The sequence below is a fragment of the Schistocerca cancellata genome, chromosome 5 (assembly GCF_023864275.1).
Source record: "Schistocerca cancellata isolate TAMUIC-IGC-003103 chromosome 5, iqSchCanc2.1, whole genome shotgun sequence".
NCBI classification, from domain to species: Eukaryota; Metazoa; Arthropoda; class Insecta; order Orthoptera; family Acrididae; genus Schistocerca; species Schistocerca cancellata.
In genome coordinates this window covers 661,321,542-661,342,549 of record NC_064630.1, presented here as the reverse complement: position 1 = coordinate 661,342,549, position 21,008 = coordinate 661,321,542, and the positions used below count along the sequence as shown (strand labels likewise).

Sequence of the window (21,008 nt, the reverse complement as noted above, 5' to 3'; positions counted from 1 at the left end):
TGCCCTGTTGACAACTTGGGTCTCTTGCTTGCCTGGGTTTGTACCACACTCGAACCCTACCATCTGCTCTTATCAACCGAAATCTGGACTCATCTGACCAGTCCACGGTTTTCCAGTCGTTTAGCATCCAACCTATATGTTCGCAAGGCCAGGAGAGGCGCTGCGGGCGATGTTGTGCTGTTAGCAACGGCATTCGCTTCGGTCATGTACTGCCATAGCCCGTTAACGTCTAATTTCTCAGCACTGTCCTTTTGGGTACGCTCGTTTTACGTTCGACATTGATTTCTGCGGTTATTTCGCGCAGTGTTGCTTGTCTGTTAACACTGTCAACGCAATGGAAAGGCCGCTGCTGTCGGTCGCCAGCTGAAGGCCGTCGGCCACTGCATTGTCCATCGTGAGAGCTAACGCCTCAAATTTGGTATTCTCGGCACATTCTTGACACCGTGGGTATCAGAATATTGAATTCTCTAACGATTTTCGAAATAGAGTGTCCCATGCGTCTAGTTATAATTTCTAATCCGCCTTCAGAGTCTGTTAATTCAGGTTGTGCGGCCATTGTCGGATATCTTTCCACACGACTCACCTGAGTACAAATGACAATTTCGCCAAAGCACTGCTCTTTCATATGTTGTGCACGCCATACTTCCACCATCTGTATACAGGGTGCTTCACTAAATGTGTTTGCCTCTGTAAGTTACGAAGTAATAGGCGACGGAAATATTTATTGCGGTAGGTCACCATGAGATACGTTACACCGTCTGCGGAGCTATGAACATAGTTTATTGTGTTATTACCCAAAGAGTTGCAGCAAAAAGGAACAATTTTTTGAAATGGAACAATAGTTGTTTCTGTCATGCACTGGAGTCAGTAACACCAGCCGTGTGTACATCAATTTAAATTACATTCCTATCACTTTTAGTTTGGGAGCTACAACCCTTCAGACCACACACGCTGCGCATAACGCAATGCCCATCTAAACGTGGTGCGGCCGAGTTGTAACGTCGCCGGCGTCACGGAACGAGAAGCTTCCTCGATGCGCCGTAGACTGCCGACTGCAGCCGCACACGGCCATATACCCGACAGTTCGAGCCACACAAGCAAACGGGGCTCAATACACCACCGTTACTGCCATCGGTTCAAGATGGCATACACGGAAAACGAGTACGTTGACATGTTGCTGATGCTCGACGACTGCCGATACGATGCCACTGAAGCAGCCATGGCGTACGCCGTGAGAACCCTAGGCCAGGGGCGGGCAGGAATCCTGCACGTGTGCGATGCACTTGCACGTGTGCAGTTAACAGGTATTCTGCGTGCACAAAGGGGCAAGCTGGCCACCCGCTTCTCTCCACTCCCCACCATACCGTCTCTCCGCTTCTTCCTCTGTAATGCGTTTTGTTTCCTGGCCTGCTTTATTGAATGAAGGATTAAGGTTAGTAGGAGTGCTTGAAAGAAATGGTTCAAATGGCTCTGAGCATTATGGGACTTAACATCTGAGGTCATCAGTCCCCTAGAACTTAGAACTACTTAAACCTAACCAACCGAAGGACATCACACACATGCATGCCCGAGGCAGGATTCGAACCTGCGACCGTAGCAGTCACGCGGTTCCGGACTGCAGTGCCTAGAACCGCACGGCCACCGCGGCCGGCTGCTTGAAAGAAATCGTGGTTTGAAAGAGTACCTATTACTTACGATACGTTTTATTTAATTATCACAGGTGGAGTTTACAATACGTTTAATGTCTGGAACAAAATTTCTACATAAGACAAACGCAAACAGTTACGTAAATTTTCATTACTGATGTTTGCTCTTAACCGAGTCTTATTAATTTTCATAACAGAAAAAATCTCTCACAAACGTATGTCGAGCCAAACATTGACATTATCTTCGCCTCTTCACGGTGGAAAGTCATGATAAATATCTATTAAACGTCTTGCCAAAAGCAACTTGTCTCTCAGACGAGAATTATGCTGTAGAATCTACAGTGCAGATCTATTAATTCCATTTGCAAACTGGGATGAATATCATCTACAGAAACAGCAAATTGTCTCGAGAACTAATCAAAACCTTGGGATAAGTATGATATATCCCCAAATCGCTTGAGAAATTCCTCTTATATTGCACTAAGTACGGGAACACATTGAAATTTATTATAATGGCGTTCAATATTAAACTTCCGCTGACCAGCGAGAATACTGTCACATATTGTACATTTCGAATTTTCACGTTTTTGCACAAAGAGAAAATGATTCTCCCATTCCTTTTTAAAAGATAACAAATCTCCACTTCTCCGTTTCCTTGATTCACTCTGCATTTTCCGGTTCTTGAAATACAACGTTCACTACGTACTGGTCGCTTCGCTTCAACGTCCGCAACTTAGCCTGGTACTACACTGCCGCAACCTGCCGGCTGTCGTCACTGTCCCGTTTGACGATTGCACGCGAGCAGCACACATGCAGCGCCGTGTGCTCATGAGCCGCGTGCAACGTTTGCCCGCCCCTGCCCTAGGCGAAGAGCTCCGGCAACCATTACGTTCTTACGTGCCGAACCACGACTTCGGGAAAGAGGCACCTTGGCAATGCACCGCAGTAACAGACGAAGAACTGCAAGAAGTGAGGAGACGGAGGTGTTTGTTTTAGCTGCAGTACACCACGATCCTCATGTCAGCTTACGAGCCGTTGCTGCAGTCGCTGGTGTCAGTCTCACATCTCTGTGACGTATAGTACACGGGCACAGGTTTCACGCGTACTGCCTGTCACTGACCCAGGATCTGCATGGGAACGATTTCCGTGCGAGAGTTATGTTCTGTGAATGGCCCATGCCTAATTTCACGCTGGAGTCTTTACAAGGTGTTATGTTCTCTGCCGGCCGCGGTGGCCGTGCGGCTCTAGGCGCTGCAGTCCGGAGCCGCGTGACTGCTACGGTCGCAGGTTCGAATCCTGCCTCGGGCATGGATGTGTGTGATGTCCTTAGGTTAGTTAGGTTTAAGTAGTTCTAAGTTCTAGGGGACTGATGACCAAAGATGTTAAGTCCCATAGTGCTCAGAGCCATTTGTTATGTTCTCTGAGGAGTCCACGTTCACAGATTATAGTGCAGTGAATCGCCATAACGTGCACTACTGGGACAATCCTCGGTGGGTTCGACCTGTCGACCGTCAACGTAGGTGGTCTATTAATGTATGATGTGGAATCCTTGGGGATGAAATCATCGGTCCACTCTACTTCTCAGGTACACTGACAGTTGAGTTATATCGCGCGTTTATAGTCGACAGTTTGGGTGGTCTCCTTAAACATGCGTGTCTACACACGAGAGTCCATATGTGGATGCAGCACGATGGTCACCCAGCCCATACTGCGCGTGCTATTGTGGAAGAACTGAACAACAGGTTTGGAGGAAGGTGTTGGGGCGCCATGGTCCTCATTCATGGCCCGCAAGGTTGCCAGGTTTAACACCATTAGATTTCTTTTTGTGGGGATATCTAAAGGATCGTGCTTGTGTCACTGAGCCCACAGCCCCAGATGATCTAAAACGGCGCATCGAGGACGCATGTTGCTCCGTGACGCCGGTGATGTCACATCTCGTCCCCAGTTACTTTAGAAGGCGCATTGCATTGTGCATTCAGGAACATGGACACACATTTGAACATCTCATTTAAATCAACTTCCCACCGCCAGAACATCCATCACTCACCACACAGCCATGTATTATGTACAGCGTGTGGTATCTGCGTGTGGTTGTAGCTCCCAAACTAAAACTGATAGGAATGTAATTTAAATTGATGTATACACAGCTGGTGTTACTGATTCCAGTGCATGACAGAAACAACTATTGTTCCATTTCAAAAAATTGTTCCTTTTTGCTGCAACTCTGTGGGTAATAACACAATAAACTATGTTCATAACTCCGCAGACGGTGTAACGTTTCTCATGGTGACCTACCGCAATAAATATTTCCGTCGCCTATTACTTCGTAACTTATAGAGGCAAACACATTTAGTGAAACACCCTGCATGTGTGTATCGAAATCCCACGACTTCTGTCACCGCAGTGTAAATGAATTGCTTACCAGATTATGTAGTTGACATAAAATGCTGGATCTCTCCCCTGACTGCCAGGAGTATGAGAGAGATGAGGTCATGGTGGACTCCCACAAGTGCCATAAGGACAACATTCGGGAGTCGGTCTTAATTCTTTCGTTTCCCTTCCTTCTGTTTCACTTTCTCGATTGGCTGGTACCACTTGGTGAATTCCTCGGTAACTGTGACATCCTATACCAGTACATATCTTCTGTCGACCTTTTCCATGAAAAGTAAGATTTTGTCGGCTTCTCTCTTAATCGGAATAAAAAATGTGCCATAGGCCCAAAACATTCTATGTTTAGGACTGTAGCTTTTCCCCATGACGATTGACTCTGTTCTTCAATCGTACTTCTGCTAAAGGGACTTCCTGTTAATTGTCATGAAATTTCTCTAGCTTAGTTTGAGTTTTAGCTATCGCGCTTCTCTTCGTTGTTCTAGAACCAATGCTGGGCTGTGCCTCCCAAACAAAAGTACACATTTGCGAAATACATTATTTCATCCCACCTACTGTATTTGGCTAGACGGTGGAATCCTTTCAGCCATTTTGTCCGATTCCGACCATGTCTGCGGCAAACGCAGATGAAAGCCTGATGGGCAACTGACTTATTGCTGTATTGTAACCTATATGTGTCCTGAAAATAAGGAGCTTTAGAACGATGTACTGCTTGTATTCTGGTTCCTGTCCGAGTATGCGTTGGCTTTTTACATTGTCTAATTGGAGCAATGGTAATACAGATGTTTTGAAGTAGCCAGCGTCACCGTCAAACAATGATACGTTACAGTCAAGTCCAAATTCGAATGCTGGGTCGTTAATGAAGTACAATGCGTAGCACTGAAAACACATTAATTAAGAACACCATCGTACAGCCATAACATAACGGCTCTTTGACAGAGATTGCTGCTATCTGTACGAACATAGAAAAATCCAAATAAACAAACTTTGCAAAGGTAGAAGTTTAGAGAACCTTCCAGAAATGATAAATACTGAATAATAAATAATTGCTGATAGGTTTGAAGTAGAGACCTGCCAGCGACGATAACCGTTACTGCACACTGCATGTACCACAACACGCTGGAAAAAGAAGGAAACATACATCTAGCCTTTTCCCCGCAGCTTCACCAGGATGCCTGTTTGACACATATATTGCACACATCTCCTCCTCCCCCGTTCACTGCCCTCCTCTTCTTCCTCCTCTTCTCCCCGTCTCTCTGTTCAGAGAGAGTGTTTAATTATTCAGATTTGTAATTGTAAATGAAATAATGTGAACTTTCTTTGTAGTGCCATGACATAAAACTTCTGCTACATTGACAACTATCATATTGCATATGTAGTCGATAGCGCTAAGCACTTGAAAACTTTTTGAAGCCTTGTGAACTGCGAGGACTTTCCTTACACTGTAAGGACTATTGAGACGTCCTGTCACCACGGCATATGTACCCGTGGTCCATTCAATAAGTGTACCACGTGTCTGTCCATCTTCCCCTCCTCCCTCCCACCTCTGTGTGTCTGCATCTCCACCTTCTATCTGTCTGTGTACTGCTTCCCACCTCTTTGTGTCTATTTCATCACCCACAATCTCATCCAATCCCTCTCTGTGACCATCTCTTCCTCACTCCTCCGTCTCCATATCCTCCTCACTCTGTTTCCTATAGCTCCCTCTCTCTGTCCAACTCCTCTTCAACCCTATCTATGACCATCCCCTCCTTCCTTTCTCTTTGTCTGCTTCCCCCTGCCCACTCGACCTGCCAATCTCTTCCTCAGAGATGGAAGCATTTTTCTATGAAGTGAAGGAAATCTCTTTTACTCAGTCTCTCAGGCCAATCCTCCTCAGATTCCTTCTGTATTCACCTATCTCTTCCCCCCTCTCTGTCTATCTGTTCCTGCCCCCTCTCTTAGTCCACCTCCTCCTCATCCATCTCTCTGTCCACCTCATCATACTGTAACCTCCCCCTCACTTATCGACCTTAATGACAGTGAAAAATTAAACCGCGTGTACCTAATGGAAATTTGGGAAAAGCAATCGTCACCGAAGTTAACCTGTCGGTAAAGAGGGAGGAAAGGGTTACATCTAAATGAAAGGAAAAATGCTAATGAAACAGGTGGAAATTAATTTTGAAAAGGGGTAAAGTTAATAAAGAAAGTAAATGTGCGGCCGTTACGTTAGCAATTAATTAGCGGTAATTAGATATTTGAGATTTGGGGGAAATTACGGTCGCCAGTCCTAAGGACAATTACTATAGTAACTGAAAAAAAAGGTTATTACACATATAATTAGCACTAGAAGCGTGGCAACTGAAGGTTGACATGTGCAGTGTGAAAACTGAAAGTTTGTCAGAAGTAATAAATTTCGCTACACTCTGACTTAATTTAGCAAAAGAATTAATAAAACAGGAAAATCGAAAGTTAATTTAGTGACTGCAGTTAATAGTGAGCTTTCTTTCTGAAGCACATCGAAATTCAGTAAAATACGGTTAGTCTTGGACTACCTCAACAATCATTTCAAAAGCTACTTGAATCTACGCAATTTAGAAAAAAGAGATTTAACTTTGAACTTGAATTAAATGATTCTGAACAATAGTAAAATTTAGTACGTACCAAGCTGAGCTGCAGTCACAGGTAAGCTAAAATATGGTAACAAAACTCGCACTCTTAATTTGTGCTTGTGTAATCTAAGTATTGTAGCCAGCTATGAATACTTTAACTGAACTTTGAAATTAAAGCAGTGAAATGATGTTACTTTAATGCTGGCGTCTGAATTTCAACGACACTCGGGTTCATTCCGGAAAAGGAAGGGACCCTGCTTGGTAATGCAATTGGGACAATGAGCAACAAAGGTTCATGCTAAGTTGCTGTAATTTTGATGCAACAATTTTAAAAGTTTGAAAAGCTGAGGTCTGCCATACAGTTCTAAAACTTTACGTGCTTCCAGTCTTCCTTGTTGGTTGATTGAAGGTTTGAAGCCGTTGAACGAGGAGGTGGTGACAGTCACTCATTGTCGGCCGTCGCTGTTGCAGAAGCTGGATGTTGGCGCGCCTTCTTCTCGACACGGTCACCAGGCGAAACGGGCTCTTAATGTGCGCCAGCTAATGCTTCCCGTCCGCGACACCATGTCAGAAACTATCATCGCAAGTCGAGCGCAATTACATGCTGCCAAACCCCGAAAGCGTGGCAACTCGCGGGAGATTTACACAACACACCTGCTCCACTCGATACTCCAGCCAGACTCCCTCTCCGCCCGCGCTCCACGCGGCAGAGTTAACACTACCAAAGATCCTAAACACTCTGGCTCTCCACACGACCTATCGACGTATTCGTTCGATAGCATAGTTTTCCCTAGGCAAGACCCAGCGTAAAAATACAAATAATATTTACAAAACAACCAATTATACATCGACATAAATGCATAAAATTATATATATATATATATATATATATATATATATATATATATATATATACAAACAGTAAAACAATTACAATATATAAAGAGACAGAAATGTCATATTTTGAGGTAACAAAACAAGGAAAAAAATTATAGTACAATAGATGGAAATAGGAGGATATGCATTTCCGCCGTTACAATGCCACATCTATCTGTCCATCTCCTCCTACCCATTATCTATGTCCATCTCCTTCTCCCCTTTCTTTGTCCATCAACCTCTCTGTCTCCTCCATCTGTCAACATCCTTCACACTCTTTCTCCATTCATTCCATACTCCTCTCATCCCCTCCCCCTCTCTTGCTCACCAATGCTCATTGGCACATGTGGCCACAACAAGGCATGCTGATATTAACTGCACAACACGCCTACTCCCCTCTCTCTCCATCACCTTGTCACGCATCTTCTCTTCCTTCCCCTCTCTGTATCCATCTCCTTCTCCATATCTCTCTGTCCATCACCTTCTGTGTTCTCTCCATCCATATCCCTTTCCCCCGTTCTCAACGTCATACTGCGCTCTCTTTCCTTCCTCTCTTGCTCTTCTGTGCCCATCTGCACGTTTAGCCCCTGCAAGGCACGCAAATACTACTAGTATTTGCGTTCAGGGCAGCCAGAATATCAGACGAAAAAACAATTTTTGTCCGGATTATATATATATATATATATATATATATATATATATATATATGTGTGTGTGTGTGTGTGTGTGTGTGTGTGCGTGCGTGCTCTGTGTGTGCTGCTAAGCTCAGATATTTTCTGAATTATTATGTTCCCACCAAAATGATGTGAGAAAGGTTCTCACTAAGTAAATCATAGCAATTTTTCGTAGCTATATTAATTACAGACATATCACTTTTTCAGATGTAATTGTAATAATTTATGCTGCTAATTTACTTTTAAAAAAGATGAATTCAATGGCATTTCAGTCTTCAAAATCCAATTAGTACTGACAGGGAAATTAAAATATCAAAATCCTAATTTAATTTGTTTTGGACATGAAACTGATTGCTCTGTTATGAGGAAGCTCGTATTTTTATATAGAATTGTCACATCATACTTCACGCTAGAGCACCTAAGATAGTCTATTGAGAAAAGCAAAATAATGAAGAAATATTTTATTTAAAACTGATCCCGATACACTATTCTTCTGTACATATGCTTGAACCAGGACACCAGCTGGAAGGCAAAGGACGCACCATCTATGGATCATTCACCAGTCAACTACAATATCTGTTCTTCTTCTCATTAGATTCATTGCGGATTACGATCCGTAACTGTGATTTAAATTGGCTGTTTGTGTAGGAGTAATATGCAACCAATGGCTTTTTAAATTTGATGAGATATATTGTACTATCAACTAGTTTTCGAGCCACTGCAGCCTCATCATGAGATGAAGGTGTTACATGACGATCATACTTTGGTGCTGGTGGATATGTGGGACATTCAGCTAATGAAAAATTCTGCCGGAGCCGTGAAAGACAGGTCCACTTCAAAAACTGAACGGGTTTGTGAAACATGGGATTAAAGTACAAAGGGCAGGTTAGGGGTCAGATGGAAACAGATGAATTAGTTGGGTTGGTAGGGGTGGGAGAGGGATAGGAGGAGGTGTGTAAGACACGGGTAGAGGTTGGGACAGGGGGAGCAACCGGAAATGCAAGAGTTCAGGAAGGAATGGAGGGGAACAAAGAAGGAAGGGGTTGCGGAACGTTACTGCAATAGTGCATTTTCACTAACTTCAAAATGGCTCTGAGCGCTATGGGACTCAACTGCTGAGGTCATTAGTCCCCTAGAACTTAAAACTAGTTAAACCTAACTAACCTCAGGACATCACACACATCCATGCCTGAGGCAGGATTCGAACCTGCGACCGTAGCGGCCTCGCGGTTCCAGACTGCAGCGCCAGAACCGCGCGGCCACTACGGCCGGCACTAACTTCAATAACAAACATAATAACATTAAAATTACAACAGAACTGACCATGTTTTCTTTCCAAGACATTATTATCTTTCAATATAGACCATTACACTGAACCTCTTGAATACGTTTACAAGTATAACAAAGTCATTAAAGCATATATCTGGGTGGGGAAGGGGGGAAGGGGGGAAGGAGGAAAGCGGAGGAAGAGGGAATAAAAAATGCAGTATGCAGAACACAACATTACTCAAATGCAATGTGCCTCTATGTGACATTACTCAAACACATATTATTACGGGCGTTCAAAAAGAAACGAGCCAGAGGCATAATTACAGAAACCAGTACCTGTAAGTTTGAAATATTGACCCTGGTTGTTGAGACACTTGTATCACTGTGACACAAGACAGTGAATGGCTGTCTCGTAAAATTCCCGGGGCTGCGATGTTAATCAGTTCCGCACGTACAGCTGGACCTCGTCGTCCAAGGTGAATCGGAAAGGTTATGCTGACGTTCTGCTTTGAGCAAGATGGACCCCTCCAGATTCATTTCCTGCAGCACGGAACAACAGTGAATGCCCAGCGTTACTCGCAAATCTTGACCACGCTTTGCCAAGCGATCAAATCAAAACGACCAGGCAGTCTCACCCGTGGGCTCATTCTGCTCCACGGCAATGCAAAGCTTCATACGGCCAACACAGTCGCGGCACTTGTGCAGAAATTCAAATGGGAGGTTCTCGGCCACCCTTCATACCGTCCGGACCTCTCTCCCTGTGATTACGCCATTTTTGGTCCCCTTAAAAAGGCTCTGAGGGGCAACCGATTCACCTCGGACGACGACTTCCAGCTGTACGTGCAGAACTGGTTAACAACACAGTCCCGGGAATTTTATGAGACAGCCTTTCACCGCCTTGTGTCACAGTGGGACAAGTGTCTCAACAGCCAGGGTCAATACTTCTAACATACATGTTTTGGTTTCTGTAATTATGCCTCCGGCTCGTTTCTTTTTGAACGCCCCTTATATTTGAAGAGGAAATTCTGTCTGCATAACCCACTTGTAACAGGAAAGAAATGTACACTCCTTTAAGTTTGAAATAAAATGTAAAATGAATTACAAAGCTAAAACGTACTGGGACCACAGATGGGTCACGTCTAAAGGACAGGACATGATAACAAATTTCCCAAACGTGTTGGGAGGGGGTGTTGGGTGTGGGGAGGGGATGGGATGGAAGGCAGGGGAAGGGGTGGGGGTTGGATGGAGAGGCGTAGAGGGGTGAGAGAGGGCGCTAAGGGCAGGGAAGGGGACAGGTGAGACGGATGCTGAGTTAACTGGGGGAGTGTTAAAATAGGCAGAAGGGGGGGGGGGCTTTTTTGGAGGCCCGAGGAACTAGAGATATGTCAGAGCACATTACTAGGGGGAGGGGGGACAGGGGAGGGAATATACACTATTTAAAGAGGAACAGTGTATGCATGATCCATATGTAATAGAAAAAAATCGGTGTAATGTGGTAGGAGTATTTAGGTTGGTTTGTGCATTATAAAAGCTATGTCTTTGTCTTGATGTTTAACCTTAACTCCATCTGGCGCCAATACTTCTAACATACATGTTTTGGTTTCTGTAATTATGCCTCTGGCTCGTTTCTTTTTGAACGCCCCTTATATTTGAAGAGGAAATTCTGTCTGCATAACCCACATGTAACAGGAAAGAAATGTACACTCCTTTAAGTTTGAAATAAAATGTAAAATGAATTACAAAGCTAAAACGTACTGGGACCACAGATGGGTCACGTCTAAAGGACAGGACATGATAACAAATTTCCCAAACGTGTTGGGAGGGGGTGTTGGGTGTGGGGAGGGGATGGGATGGAAGGCAGGGGAAGGGGTGGGGGTTGGATGGAGAGGCGTAGAGGGGTGTGAGAGGGCGCTAAGGGCAGGGAAGGTGACAGGTGAGACGGATGCTGAGTTAACTGGGGGAGTGTTAAAATAGGCAGAAGGGGGGGGGGGGGCTTATTTGGAGGCCCGAGGAACTAGAGATATGTCAGAGCACATTACTAGGGGGAGGGGGGACAAGGGAGGGAATATACACTATTTAAAGAGGAACAGTGTACGCATGATCCATATGTAATAGAAAAAAAAATCGGTAGGAGTATTTAGATTGGTTTGTACATTATAAAAGCTATGTCTTTGTTTGTCTTGATGTTTAACCTCAACTCCATCTGGCGACAAGTTAAGATAATACAGTCTTCGAGTCTGTTATCTTCAGTGTGGCATGTGAAGTTTGGAAATAACATCTTTTGCAAATATTGCCTAACGCAAATGCATATGAGACTGTCGTTTTTCCTTTGTTGCTCATGTACATCAACTTTCGTAAGCACATATTTGTACTTCCATTACTGATGTTACTTTGGCCTCGTAATTATTATGTATTAGCTTTCCTAATTTGTCATTACTACTGTTATCTGAGGATGATCACTCGAAAGGTGACATGTATAAAGTTTTTAGCGATCAAGACGTTTCCGTTACCCAAACGGTTTCCTGTACACAAGCAAGTTGTGAGACATGTACCAATGGTGCTGGTACACCTACATATGCGCAAGTGGTACTTCCTCTAGCAAAATTGTTGTAACTCCGGTGGCAAACTGTACGTATCTTTCGCTCACTAATGTTTCTTCATTGAAGTGAAGACCAATAACGTAGTCTCCAATAATCGTGCTTCGAGGTTCACACTCTATTGTCTCTGTTGTAGAACTTCTCTCACCCAGTGCGGGCACTCGGCGGACTAATAATGCAAATTTATAACCCACAGTTCTCCATGATTTTTTAAGGTTGTTTCATTGACAGAGACAGTATGAAGAAACAACCTGTTGTGTTGATGTCACATCAGATCCGAGAGAAGAATTTCATGTGTCGTCTGAAATTCTCCGCCCCCCTCCCCCCAGTTAATTTGCTAGTGAAGTTACATGTTATGTAGATGGAAGTTCATTGCGTGTAAATTGCGAACACCGCTGGGCTGACTTGTTTCACAGGGAATCGCCACTTCTCTGGAGGTAAAATTTGAATTCACTGCAACAGCTGCCAGAATATCTATACTTGATTGTTGCGGGCTTACTCTTTACAGTCCGCTTAGTATTGCAGTTTCCTTACAATTACAATGTTTCGCACATTCGATAAATTTTCATTACAGTACCTATCGAGATGCTTTCATATATGCAACAGAACTGTTTTTTTTTTTGTGTTCTCTCTGTACCTTCTGTAAAGAACCAGCATATGTAGTTACACCTGGTTTGTGAAAGATGTTTACTTTTTTCAGAACAACCATCACTCGATACACAAAAGGAGCACAGGCAGAGTGAAAGCTGGTGTCCCTTTTTATACCGGTTTCGCAGTGGTACAACACTCTTTCTCATCCATGTCTGATGTGATGTGCATGTTAGTTATAATTAAACTTTCGCTACTTGAGCCAGTGTAAAGGGAAAAGTGTTTAACGTGTGGGTACCTAACTGTATAGAATGGTGTTCAGACTGTGCGCTGCAGGATTTTAGTTGTCAGTACTGTTAGTATCATGACTTGCCGCTAGGAGGCGGCACTGGTACGGCGACGTAGGATTGAAACACAGCATTGGGGTACATGAAAGTTACAGACAGGACGCGTGAATCTGGACATGGTGAGCAGTGTGGGCTTTACTCACAAAGCTGTTTTCAGTAATACTGCTGTTGCCCTTCGCGAGTATTGACGCATTAAAGGAATACGGAGCGATCCGTTTTCCGCCCCGCGCTTGAATAACATGATTCGGAAGTTCGAATTAACTGCCAGGTTGGGAATTACTCCTGGAATAGGCCGACGGCCAATTGCGCCACAGATTGTCGAAGAAGTTACAGTTGCCATGGTTGAGAATTATAGACGCAGAGTGCGGTCTTCAAGCTGCGTACGAGTTGTGCCACGACAGCCGAACAGTCCATCGTCTGCTGTTCGAAAAGTGCTACAAATAATCTCTACTGCAGTTCCAGGCTACTGTGAATGCAGACGGTCGTCACATTGAGCAACGTTTGTAATATACTAATATGGTATCTGTGCTTTCGGACGTGTTCGAAAGAACAGACATCATCTTGGTATATATATATATATATATATATGTGTGTGTGTGTGTGTGTGTGTGTGTGTGTGTGTGTGTATGAATGCACAAACAGTGCCCGAACTCTTACGGGAATCGGCAACGCACCGCGAGTAATGAGTATAATGGGCGGGGGCAGTAGGAATGTAGTGCGGTACAATACGTTGAAAATGTGGGTTTGGCGGGAGGCGTGCAAGAGATAAATCCCTGCAGTCGCGTTATCCTTTGTGTCCTCGGTGGCTCAGATGGCTCAGGAGTGCCGTGGTCCCGTGGTTAGCGTGAGCAGCTGCGGAACGAGAGGTCCTGAGTTCAAGTCTTCCCTCGAGTGAAAAGTTTACTTTCATGCCGGCACGGTAGCTCAGCGTCTTCGATCGGAGCGTGCGCTGTCCTCTGTAATAAAAAAACGACGAACGGAAACGGTTGTCTTGCGACGTCCGCCACGAGCAGATGCAACGAACTAAGACGAACAAAATGAGATAAAAAAAAGATGGATAGAGCGTCTGCCATGTAAGCAGGAGATCCCGGGTTCGAGTCCCGGTCGGGGCACACATTTTCATCTGTCCCCGTTGACGTATGTCAACGCCTCTAAGCAGCTAAGTGTGTTCATTTCATTGTAACAACGTTTGTAAGCCGCAACATAGACATGGTATGCAATTAACAAAAGATAATTTTATCATCTCATGTGAAAATTAAAATGGAATTCTTTCAGTGGTTTATTCGTTGTTTCTCTTCGACAAGTTTCATTGTACTACGATCACTTGTTTTTCATGGGGATCCACTCAAGTAGCGAAAGTTTAATTATAACCGTCCTGTATTTCCTTATTTGTGTATGAAATCACCAACTTCCACATATGACAGCAATCGGTTTCACGTGCAGAACAGATAAATTCTAAGTTCCATACGCTATAGTTGCTCCGCAACTAGTCATCGGATTTTGATAAGTGGAGGGCCTGTTGTATTCGGCTCTTTTAGAGTAACTATATCAGCAGCAGAATGTACTCTATCCCCATTTTGAATAGAACAAAAATGATGCTAATAAAATGAGATTTTCACTCTGCAGTGGAGTGTGCACTGATACTGGTGGCTTCAGGCCTCAGGCCCCAGACCGGCACATAGTTTTAATCCGACAGGAAATTTGATAATGGTATCTGTCAGCCGGTAAATCTTACCATCCATTTATCATTGCAGCGTTGTACAGTCTGAAATATTCAGTTTCGGCGTTGATCTCAAAATAACTTAGGATCCAAAGCTTATTGCACACATTATGCATCAAACGTAGCCATAGTTAAAGTCTACACGGGCAGTGCCACATTGTTTTGAATAGCTGGTAGCTCGTTCGTCTAATGGGGCAGAACGGATGGAACGCTCTCGTGCGCAGGTGCAGCGGCTGGTGGACGAGCTGGAACTGCGCAAGGCGTCCGTGGCGAGCACCATGAGCGTGCACCAGAGCGCCATCCAGGGCCTCAAGAACGCCTGGCGCCAGATGCGACCGCTCTTCGTCATGCCGCATCTGCCCAAGGCCGTCCTCTCCTTCTCCATACAGATCCTATGCTTGTTCAGGTCAGTAACACGAAGCCTAAAATATTTTTACTGGAGGTGTATTCTCTTGCGGTCCACAATCCAGTATACTGGACTTCACTTAATAATACTTTTCGCGCTAGGTGTCACTACTGTAGCGTGCATTGCCTATTGTAACAAGGCAGATCTGACATCTGGTGGTCAGGCAATGAAGGGTTTGGAACTCTGAAGTCGTACTCTGGAATGTTGTGATTATTCTAAAGAAATGGCGCCACAAAGACGGAAGTCGATGCGTGAGCGTACCAGATGTAAATAACGTGCACTGAAGAGCCAAAGAAACTGGTACACCTGCCTAACATCGTCTAGGGTCACCGCGAGCTCGCAGAAGTGCCACTACACGACGTGGCATGGACACGACTAACGTATGAAGCAGTGCTGGAGGAAATTGACGCCGTGAATTCTGCAGGGCTGTCCATAAATCCGTAAGAGTACGCGGGGCTAGAGATCTCTTCTGAGCAGCACGTTGCAAGGCATCCCAGATATGCTCAATAATGTCCCTGTTTGGGGAACATGGTGGCAAGCGGAAGTGCGTAAATTCAGAAGAGTTTTCTGGAGCCACTGTGTAGCAATTCTGGACGTGTGGGGCGTCGCATAGTCCTGCTAGAATTGCCCAAGTCCGTGGAATACACAGTGGACATTAATGGATACAGATGATCGGACAGGGTGCTTACGTACGACTCACCTGTCCTATCTAGACGTATCAGGGGTCCCATATCAACCCAACTGCACACGCCACACACCATTACAGAGCCTCTAACACCTTGAACAGGTCCATCGGTTCGATACAATTTATTTTCTACCAAGGCGAAAGTAATTTCACAGAATTAACAGCTTTTGGGTTTTACACATTGGGAGAGTCTTCTGTACTCAAACTTACTGAAAGTGTTACACTTTGTCACAGTATTTACCATGATCGGTAGGTTGCTAATGAGAAACTAGTCAATGAGCTTGTGAATCGAGGTCTTCTACCTACTGGTACAATAAACAGTCTTAAGGTTACAAAAGAAACACAACTACAAAGCGACAAAGAAATGAGAAAAAGACGAGGAGCTTCCTGTAATATGTCGATTCGACAAGACGAAAAAATCTGCATTTTGAAGTGGCTGGACAGAAAAAACTTGACGATGATATCGTCAGTTCATGGTATTGAACCCATGGATTCTTGCACAAGATGTGATAAGGAAGAAAGAAAAAGAATTAATCAAAAGACCAGAATATAATGGAAACACGGGTGGAGTGGACCTAGCTAGCAGAATGATGTCTTATTGTACCATGTTTGCGGGAACTAAAGAGGGAGAAGTAGGACTATTTTACATCTTCAAGACCAAAGTGTTGCCAATTCATGGCTGCAACTTCTGCAGGTTATGTGTCACCTGGAATTTCTCGAAAGAAGATTTGCCAAGTGAGAAAATACAAGCTTTCTTTGGAGATTTGTTTATCCACAGTAATGAAGAAAATTCTCTCGAACAAAATGAAGATCCAGAAAATGAAAATGGTCTTCAAGAACCATCAGACAAAAAGAGGTGTAATCAAAGTCCCGAGCTATGTGACTGCAAAAGCAAAAGTGGTGTGAATCATATACCAGAAATAGCAGCCATGACTGGAAAAAATTGAAGAAACCAGACTGCAAAGGAAAAACCAGAAATCCATGCCAAAGGTGCAAAGTTTTCCTGCGTCTGGTCCTGAGTCGAAACTGTTTTGCCAAATTCCATCCCAATAATTGAGTATGATTTGAACTGCAACTTGCGTTCCAGTAGACTATATTGTAATCATTTTTTTCCTATGACAACATCTGTTCATGTAATATTTCCTTAATTTCGATTAATTTAGATTCTAATATGGACTAAGTTAAGAAAAATGTGGTATTTATGTGTATGTGTACAGAAATGTAACTGCCAGCAATTTTGATCATAAACAATAATTTTAGTACACAAAAAAATTTAAACTGTAATTTAATATTTTACTGGTAGAGAAACAATGCTTGACACTTGAAGTCCAGTAGACGGCACCACTTACGCTGGAAAAAGTAATATAAAAATTTTCTTTCTCTTTTTAATGTGTACTTTAGGTACATATGGTTGCATAATGAGAGTACTTAAAATAAAATTAGAGAAAACCACCTCTGGGCCTCAGGAGGGTATATTGAGATTAACCACATGAGCTGTCAAGGGTCTGTAGAATGGGGATCAAGTTCACCAACGCAATTGATATGTTTACTCTCGATTTGTGGCACATTAATAATAGCAGTTACTAAGTGTCTAAAAGAACAGACCATTATCTACGGTACTGATGTAGGCTGAAGCAATGAATCAAAATTTATACCAATGTCAGGATTCGAACCTGGGTCTCTTGCTTAATAGGCAGATGCGCTATCTGCGTCACACTGGAGACACAGAGATCTTAGATAAAGGTGAGATACAGTATGTCTCAGGAACATCACCTTAATATAATTAATAAAACATACTTTGCTGATGATCCATAGTCACATAAAATAATGCGAACTGCATTCGCTGACTGCAAATTATCTGACTTCAATTGTATTAGGTATAGATGTACTACCTATTAGTAACTTATGGAATTGTGCCAGACCAGGGATCGAACCCGGATTTCCTACTTATCGCGAGCGGTCACCTTAATCACTTTGTGCACACATCCCAGACTGACCCAAACCTCCATACGTAACACTGTGTACATCCGTATTTCGTTGTCCACTAAATTGCACTGAGTACTAGATCTGTAACTGATACAGCTGATATCAATGAATTCACAGTCAGCGAATTTGTTTCTATTCGTTCAGACATGGAAGCAAGTATTACAAGCCTAGATGCTTACATAACGATAACGACATTGGTCTCGATTTCTCGGTAGTCTCGTTTTCCCTGGCAAAGGAATCCAATTAATAACCCTGAAGAGCGTTAGGTGATGAGTATAGTGGACTATGGCACTAGCATGTAGGCAATATGACATATGGCGGTTTGGGTTGGTCCAGGGAGCATGCGTGGATAGCCAAGTCACTAAGGTGACTGCTCTCAACAAGCAGTAAATCTGGGTTCGAGTCTCGTTCTGGCACAAATTTTCATATCTTACTAACCAGTGAAACATTTATACCTAATACAGTGGTAATAAAGAATTTGCAGTCAGTGAAAAAAAATTGGATAATCGCACTAACATTCTGCGCACTAAACCACAATTGAGCCTCAAGTACTAACCATCCGAGCGAAGCCCCCCAACAGACTAGAATATGGACACTCATCTACCATTCTCCACACCTACAAAAATCCTTGCGCAGTTCATCATTATGCCAATGTGCAACGTATCCAGTGTGATCTGGGTATTGGCATCAGTCAGCTACTACCAGTCCTTTCAGATCCTTGGACTTCAGCTCACTCATTGCATCTAGTTTCATTCCCCGACACAAAAAATTCCCATCCCTACTCATGTACATTGAGCATCATCATACTATTATTTCCATCTTGTCCAGTCGATACCAGCACATCGAATACCTACACACAGTCAATACCATCTCCTAATGCAAAGATCACAGTGTCCTTCCCACAGACAAGAAACCCACCCAGTCATTCATTCTTCGTATCAGACTTCACCATAGTCGCCGCTATCCCAAATCCCATAGTTCCTCGATTCACCCTCCCACACTACTATTCTCACATAGAAACCAAACAACTCTATTACATCCCACTTTTTATAGTATGAATTTACTCTCGTTGAACACTTTCATGGGACTTACCCAAGGCTACATAAAAGAAGTAACTCTACAAAACTGGACTAATAATCGTCCTCCAAGTTAAAAAATAAAAAATAAAAATGAAGTGTCGCGTTTTTTATAAGTGGAATAAAAAGTTCTGGCACAAGCTAGACTTCTCTTTTGATCCACATTGATTATCTAAGAGTAAATAACAGGAACTTGACTCTAACAGTCGTGACCAGATTAGGCAATGGCTGTGTGTATTTCGGTTCCAGCTTCAACATAAAAAAATAATTACAGTGCCAGACTCATAAAGTTTGCAGCGAGCCACTGACATTCTAGTGTAAGACTAAAGCAGGAGTGGGAGAAGTGACAGATCGTTTTTGTTTTACAGCATGAACACGATTCGACTGTGGCTACCGCAGATCTTCGCGACCATGGAGGAGTTCTTGTACTTCCAGCAGCTGACGGACGGTGTGGGCATGGCGTCGCTGACAGTCAATGACAGTGATAACTCTGTGTACCTGTGCGACATGCTCACCTACCAGTCCGTGCCACAAGCGGACAACTCGTCGATCGTCAGCAAACTCGTAGATCTCCTCGACGGCGACAATGATGATGACATTGTCAATGCGACCCTTGCCATTGCTGGAAATACGCCCTGTCTGCCTGTAAGTTATGCAGAATTACCAAACACTGTTTCATACATACACTGGCGTGTGTTCGTAGTGCTGAGAAGTACATTCTCGATTCTTTATGGCAGGTTGTTGTTGTTGTTGTTGTGGTCTCCAGTCCTGAGACTGGTTTGATGCAGCTCTCCATGCTACTCTATCCTGTGCAAGCTTCTTCATCTCCCAATACGTACTGCAGCCTACATCCTTCTGAATATGCTTAGTGTATTCATCTCTTGGTCTCCCTCTACGATTTTTACCCTCCACGCTGCCCTCCAATACTAAATTGGTGATCCCTTGATGCCTCAGAACGTGTCCTACCAACCGATCCCTTCTTCTTCTCAAATTGTGCCACAAACTCCTCCCCAATCCTATTCAATACCTCCTCATTAGTAATGTGATCTACCCATTTAATCTTCATCATTCTTCTGTAGCACCACATTTCGAAAGTTTCTTCGATGTTAACAGATTTCTCTTCTTCAGAAACGCTTTCCTTGCCATTGCCAGTCTACATTTTATATCCTCTCTACTTCGACCATCATCAGTTATTTTACTCCCTTTCATGTCCCTCGACTCTTATAACTGCCATCTGGTTTCTGTACAAATTGTAAATAGCCTGGGAGAGCAACTTCACCCGTTACGAACAAGTGTGCGGTTTATGACGCAATTAGGGCGGAGCGGCACATAACCATTCGTGCACTAGAAAAGGATCTTGACGTCAGCTTCGGTAGGGTGCAACACATTTTCCGGCAGGAGTTAGACTACTGTAAGGTCTGGAGCCAGTGAAAACCCCATCGTTGAATGCTGAACAAAAACCAAACTGGATGGCCTTGTGCCTGAACCATCTGATGCTTATCAGTGTTTAAGCCAACATACACACAGAAAAAAAGTTTTGCATCACTCTGGTTTCCAGAACTCCTGAAGATAGACGTTGACTGTGGATATTGTATCAGTCCTTCAGAGATGCCACTAAACTCGCCCAAAGATGTAAACAACCATGCATGAGCAGCGCCTATTAGACGGAGGGGGTCCGACAGTCGTTCGAGTAATTCCACCAGGAAGGAGATACACGGTTCGTGTTGTCTGTGGTTCAACCATGCACATACGGTCAATACCGTCAGTACTGCTTCCGCATTGTTACGTTGTTCCAGGAAGGGCTCTCAACCAGGGAAGTGTCCAGGCGTCTCGGAGTGAACCAAAGCGATGTTGTTCGGACAAGGAGGAGATGCAGAGAGACTGGAACTGTCGATGACATGCTTCGCTCAGGCCATCCAAGGACTACTACTGCAGAGGATGAGCGCTACCTACAGATTATGGTTCGGAGGAACCCTCACAGCAATGCCACCGTGTTGAATATTGCTTTTCGTGCAGTCACAGGACGTCGTGTTACGACTCAAACTGTACGCAATAGGCTGCATCATGCGCATATTCAGTCTAGACGTCCATGGCGAGGGGCATCTTTGCAACCACGACACCATGCAGCGCAGTACAGATGGGCCCAACAACATGCCGAA

General features: G+C 43.9%; 1 protein-coding gene across 1 annotated transcript in view; it reads left to right on the top strand.

Annotated features, from left to right (window-relative positions):
- LOC126187882 (synaptic vesicle glycoprotein 2C-like) overlaps nt 1-21,008 on the top strand; it is a 163,064-nt gene that overhangs the window by 105,704 nt on the left and 36,352 nt on the right. The window contains exons 7-8 of the mRNA XM_049929219.1: nt 14,921-15,102; nt 19,218-19,494. Of these exons, the coding sequence (XP_049785176.1) occupies nt 14,921-15,102; nt 19,218-19,494 (459 nt within the window). The remainder of the gene's footprint in view (nt 1-14,920; nt 15,103-19,217; nt 19,495-21,008) is intronic.